General features: G+C 37.2%; 1 protein-coding gene across 1 annotated transcript; it reads right to left on the reverse strand.

The window, feature by feature from the left end:
- Positions 1-1,536: 1,536 nt before the first annotated feature.
- Positions 1,537-5,339, reverse strand: PABPC5 (poly(A) binding protein cytoplasmic 5). Its single transcript, XM_033176484.1, has 2 exons — positions 5,235-5,339; positions 1,537-4,694 (listed from the first exon to the last, which is right to left on the reverse strand). The coding sequence occupies exon 2, from the start codon at positions 4,549-4,551 to the stop codon at positions 3,403-3,405; it is 1,149 nt and encodes a 382-aa protein (XP_033032375.1). The 5' UTR covers positions 4,552-4,694; positions 5,235-5,339; the 3' UTR covers positions 1,537-3,402.
- Positions 5,340-5,542: the final 203 nt, after the last annotated feature.

Here is a 5,542-nt window from a genome sequence, read left to right on the forward strand (position 1 = left end):
CTCAATTATTTCTTCATAAGATGGGCTTTAATACAAATGGCTTATTCTGTAATAACTCATTTCTTTTATCAAATATTGAGGGAATTGAAAAGCAAACAAATGGAGGGGTATAATTCAGATTATGAATTCATTCATTCCACAAATATTTGTGGAACGCCTCCTATATTCCAGCTATTGTCATAAGTGCTGAAAAAACTTGTTTTACCTGTCTGCAGGTAAAATATATCATATATTTTATATATTCAGGTATCATATATTGATACATATATGATAAAATATATCATATATTTTATATATTCAGGTATCATATATTGATACATTTCTAATTATTACCATAAATTAGGCCACTTATTTATAGGGAAGAGGGTATTCACTCCATTCCTCTCTCCCCTTAAAAAAAAATTGTAACTTTTTCCCACTGGGCTAAAGATACCACTTACATGTGTAATATTTTATTTTTCTCCTTCACCATTATTACTAGATAGGCAGCAGTATGTGCCAACTTCTTGCACAAAAAAGCCTCCTCAAAATAACCTTGACTATGATGGCTTGCAATTACAAAACAATATTTTTAGTTTTCTTCTCCTTGGGTATATTTAAAGTTTGTACAAGTGATTGTTTTGAAAAGCCAAACAGAACAAAACAAAATTTGTACTAAATGGTGCATTCTTAACCTAACTATTTAATTTGTACTAATTATCTTGTGATAAAAGAAATGATGAGCAAAAGTACAGGATTCACAAACTACCCTGGTGTTTACATTCAAATAGAGAATATCTTTCCTTTATATTTTCGCTTTGATTTTCACCAATGGAATTGACGGTGTTTTTTTCAACAGTCTATCAAAGCACTAAACATATATATTTTATCTGTTCTTAGGCATATTTTAATTTCTTCTTTTCTTTACACTGGCTAGCTTTTCAAAAATAGTAATAGTTTAAATACATTGTTCCAAAAATATATTAAATGCTTTTATTTGATAATTTCTACATTATAGATACTTGTCTAGATTTATATTGAATCAAAGCATTGTAAAGACTGCAGGCTAACACTGATACTTCAGGTTTATAAATTTAACTGAAGACTGGTAATGGGTAAAAACAAATCGAGAGTATATATGATAAATAATTACCAACATAAACATTTTAAATTTTATTTGTAGTTTCATAGTTTTGATATACGTGAATAATCACAATGTTGTAAAGCAATTTGACTCAGAAAAATGAAAAATAAGATTTGTTTTTAGCTTTCCATTTGTCAATTTAAATGCAGAATATATCTTGAAAGTATTCCAAAATTTTGATACATATATCGATATGATGTGCACATATTTTATTCATCAGATTTGAGCTTTTGCAAATTATAGAAATTTTTTTGCAGTCATGGAATTAATAACGGTTTTAAGGAAGTGATGTTCATCACGTCATTGTTTACGCATGTGAATATGTGAAAAATCACATAAATTAGATTCAATAGCAAACTGTTTAGATAAATTATAATATGTCAACACAAGGGAATACTATGCAGTCACTAAGATGATGATAGAGATTGATATTTATTGTCATGAAAAGATGATTATGGTTCAGTTTAAAATTAAAAATACAGAACAGCAAATATAGTATGGATTTTTGGTCAAAATGTTTGTGTATACATAGGAAAAAGTACGAAAAGATATTTACACATTGAAAATGTTAATTGTGGTTATTTCTGAACTGTGGAAATTTTACTTCCTTCTGCATTGTGTACATTTTTTACAATGAGCATGTCTTATGTTTATAATCAATAAAAACAGTGATTTCCATTTTGAAAATATTTGAAAACGAATAAATCTGTAATTTGTAGATAAACAAATACATAGAAACAGCTTATTGTCATTATTTTATGATCAAAGAGCTAACAAAAGTGTTAACAAAATTATTTATTTACATTGTACTATGTATGAAAATGAAGATTTGTATATAAGGTAATAAAACTGACAGTAGAGACAAAAACATATTCTAATGGTCAAATCTGTGACATAAGTGAATCATACTATAAAAAAGTAATTATTAATTTTACATAAATTAGGCATTTTCTTCTTCCTAAAAGGACTTGAACAGTATATATTTTTAAAAAGGTAATACAAAAAATAGAAAAATAAGTGTAATATGAATGGAAGGCCGGCAATGAGGAGAACAGGAAACCACAAGTGAAATGTAGAGAATCTCTAATTTAGAAATTACAGGCTAATTAATGTAACTGCAATATTGAACAAAACCTTTTTTTTTTTTTTTGAATTTTCAAGCAGCCAAGACATAAAGAAAACCATATTGGTTTCACAGTTCTCATATAATAGCTGGAGGCATATGACTTAATCCAAGAGACAACCTATTCCTTACCTTTGAAACATCTGTGAACATTATCAAAAGGATACACTCAATAATTTACAAGAGATAACAAGTTTAATAGAAGGTGTTCTTCCAAGAAGTTTTTCAACATCATTCTGTGGATTATTTGCCTTTTATATTGACAGTTGATAAAAGCTGAAGGTAAAAGATTAAATTATTTATAGGTAAAGGCAATTCAGTGCAGTTATTCATTTTTCTTGTTAATTTAACATGATCCAAGTATATGTACTAAGGACTTTAGAAAAAATGGATGGTAGGAGTGGTACTGAAAGTATCCTCAAATACCACATCTTTTAGGAAAGGTTTTTAAGATGCAATTCCTACTTTAAATAGGCACTGCCTAAAGTGTTAATTTTCTAAGTGACTAATTGAGAAAACACCAATATGCTTACTTATTTGGGCAAGAAGTTAATACAACCACTCCCAACAATTAGTCAAAAGTATTATCAAGTCTGTAGTATGTTCACAACATATTAAAAAATGAAACAAGAATACAAATAAATAAACAAAATAAAATAAATGTCACGTTAAAAAAATTCATTTTGCATAAAAATTTTAAGTGAAATTATGAAGATGTTAATTGGATCACATATGATTTTCCCTGCTGTACTGACTTCTCAAAAAGCAAGTTAGAACTTTTCACTGTAATAGATTCAGAAGAACCATGTTGACAATATTTTCATGAAAAATAATAGACTATTATTGAAATAAGAAGGGAAATATACTCAATTGCCTCACCTTGACTGTTCAGGAAGAAAAAAGTGGAGGAATACACTTTATTCTACATATTTCTAAGGATATTACATCCAAAAAAGTACAAAATGACAATTTTACAATTAGAAATTATGTTCCATTCTAAAATGAACAGTTTTCTAGTTTTGCATTTTTTTTTCAAAAGAAAGAATTCACTTAAAAAAAAAAAAAACTTGTGAATTAGCATAAAATAACTCCTTATCACAAAGGAGCCCAAACTAAGGAGGCACCAACTAAGGCTGAAACAAACTGAGCATTATTCTCAGCACCTGCGCCTGGCCTGGCCCAGGGTGACATGCAGGGGCTTGGAGCCCACTACGCGGCCATTCATCTCATCCACTGCTTTGGTAGCCTCTTCAAAAGAGGAAAAGCAGACCACACCAAATCCTTTGCCTTGCCCCACTTCCATCATCACTTTGGCCCGACTAATTGACCCAAAGGAAGAAAATTCCTCCTTCAGTTTTTCATCATTGATTGTCTCATCCAAGTTCTTAATATAGATAGGCACCCCTGGGGGCCGACTTTTTTCTTTTAACCTCAGCCGTTCAAATCTCCGCCTCAACTCAGCCAGGCGTTCAATTTTCTTCTGTGCTCGCCCTACATAGAGGACTTTTCCATCGATGGACTTTCCATGCAAGTCTAGCACAGCCTTTTGGGCAGCCTCGTGTGTCTCATATCTCACAAATCCAAAGCCTTTAGATTTCCCACTGGCATCTCTTATTACTTTAACACTCTCAGTTGGCCCATATTCACAGAAAAGTTCCTTCAGTTTTTCGTCATCTATGTCGTCTCCAATGTTTTTAACGAAAACATTGGTGAAAGTTGCTCTATCCCTGGTTCTGACCTCAGCCGCCCGCTCTTCTGGGAATTTGAATCTGCCAACATACACCTGGCGGTTGTTGAGCCGCACTCCATTCATGTGCCAGATGGCTCTATTGGCAGCGGCCAGGCTGTCAAAGTGCACATAGGCATAACCCTTAGAGCCGTTGTCATCGCATACGACTTTGCAGGACAGAATGTTTCCAAAAGCAGAAAATAAGTAAAACAGGGCCCTATTGTCTATGGATTTGTCCAGGTTTTTGATGAATATATTTCCCACTCCAGACTTTCTTAAGCGGTCATCTGGCTGAGACCACATAAGGCGGAATGGTTTTCCATTAATCAAATCAAAATTCATGGTGTTCAAGGCCCACTCTGCATCCGCGGGAAAGCGGAAGTTAACATAGCCATAGCCCAGGGGGCTGCGGGTCACCGGATCACGGCAGATTCGGGTGAATCGCAGAGGGCCAGCAGGCCTGAACTTCTTATAGAGCATGTCCTCGGTGACATCTGGGTCCAAGTCACCCACGTACAGAGCGGCCTTGAGATACTTCTTTTTCTTGCCAGCAGGATTAGGCTCCCCGCTCCCCATCTCTCTGAGCACTGGGAGGAGGTTCTCTTTGAAGAGAAAAAAGGCTGCTTTCTCTAAGCTATGGGCCAAACAGCTGTTCAGGAACAGAAAAAGCCAAGGCAGGCAAAAGGAAGCTAAAAGCAGACTCAGAATCACTGTCGAGGCTGAGAAAATGAAGTTCAGAAACAGCTGGTCAGCAGGCTCAGAACAAACACATCAGACAAAAAGGCGCCCCAAATACGAATCTATTCTCCCTGCGGGGACTTAAAATTGTCACCCGTTCAGATTTAAAATCAGTTTCAAAAGCCAGTACCGGAAACGTAATTTTCCTGTCCCCGTGAAATTGTGAGAAGCCACCAAGCAGCTGGCTGGTTCCCCACAACTAGCATTGCAGACAGAGGCCTCCCGACCCGTTTTCTGCATAAATATAGGCCTAGAGCTCCTGTTGGTTTAAAATGATATCAACAAGGGCAGGGACCGAGCGCGTATTCCTCCGCCGGCTGCCTGGCCAGTCTCGGGCTGGCTAGCCTTTCGCTAAGGCCTCTCCGCACTCAGCGTCTGCGAAAGGGTACACTAGACACTTGGTGCGATAAGACCGGCAGGCAGGCTGCAGGCAGCGGATAGGACACAGAGACAGACAGACAGACACACGCGCGGGGGATCGAAGACCGCCCAGATACCCAAGATGCCCACTGGGTACGGACCGAGTGAGGCGCGGTGATTTCAGCAGCCTGAGGCTCGAGGCAGGTCCGGAGAGACTGACTGGCAAACGCGCAGTGAGTGGGTCAGCTCTGACGCGAGGCGGGTCTGGCCAGATGCGGGGCGGAGTCAGCGAAGAAGGGCAGATGCGCGGCGGGCGGTCCCAGCGCAGACCGATGGGCTGGGGTTTCTCTCCGCAGGACAGTCCAACCGAGGGACCAAGAGCCAGTAGCAGTGATAGGGAGGGGGGACGGGCGGGGCGCGAGAAACCCGGAACCGTGCTAAGTAACTTCCCGCTTCCTCTATGCCAAGA

The sequence above is a fragment of the Trachypithecus francoisi genome, unplaced genomic scaffold, assembly GCF_009764315.1.
Source record: "Trachypithecus francoisi isolate TF-2019V2 unplaced genomic scaffold, Tfra_2.0 Contig01531, whole genome shotgun sequence".
Taxonomy (NCBI): domain Eukaryota; kingdom Metazoa; phylum Chordata; class Mammalia; order Primates; family Cercopithecidae; genus Trachypithecus; species Trachypithecus francoisi.

What these genes read in the sequence shown, in the direction of transcription:
- PABPC5 (XM_033176484.1), bottom strand. Translation starts at nt 4,551, where the DNA reads ATGGGGAGCGGGGAGCCTAATCCTGCTGGCAAGAAAAAGAAGTATCTC.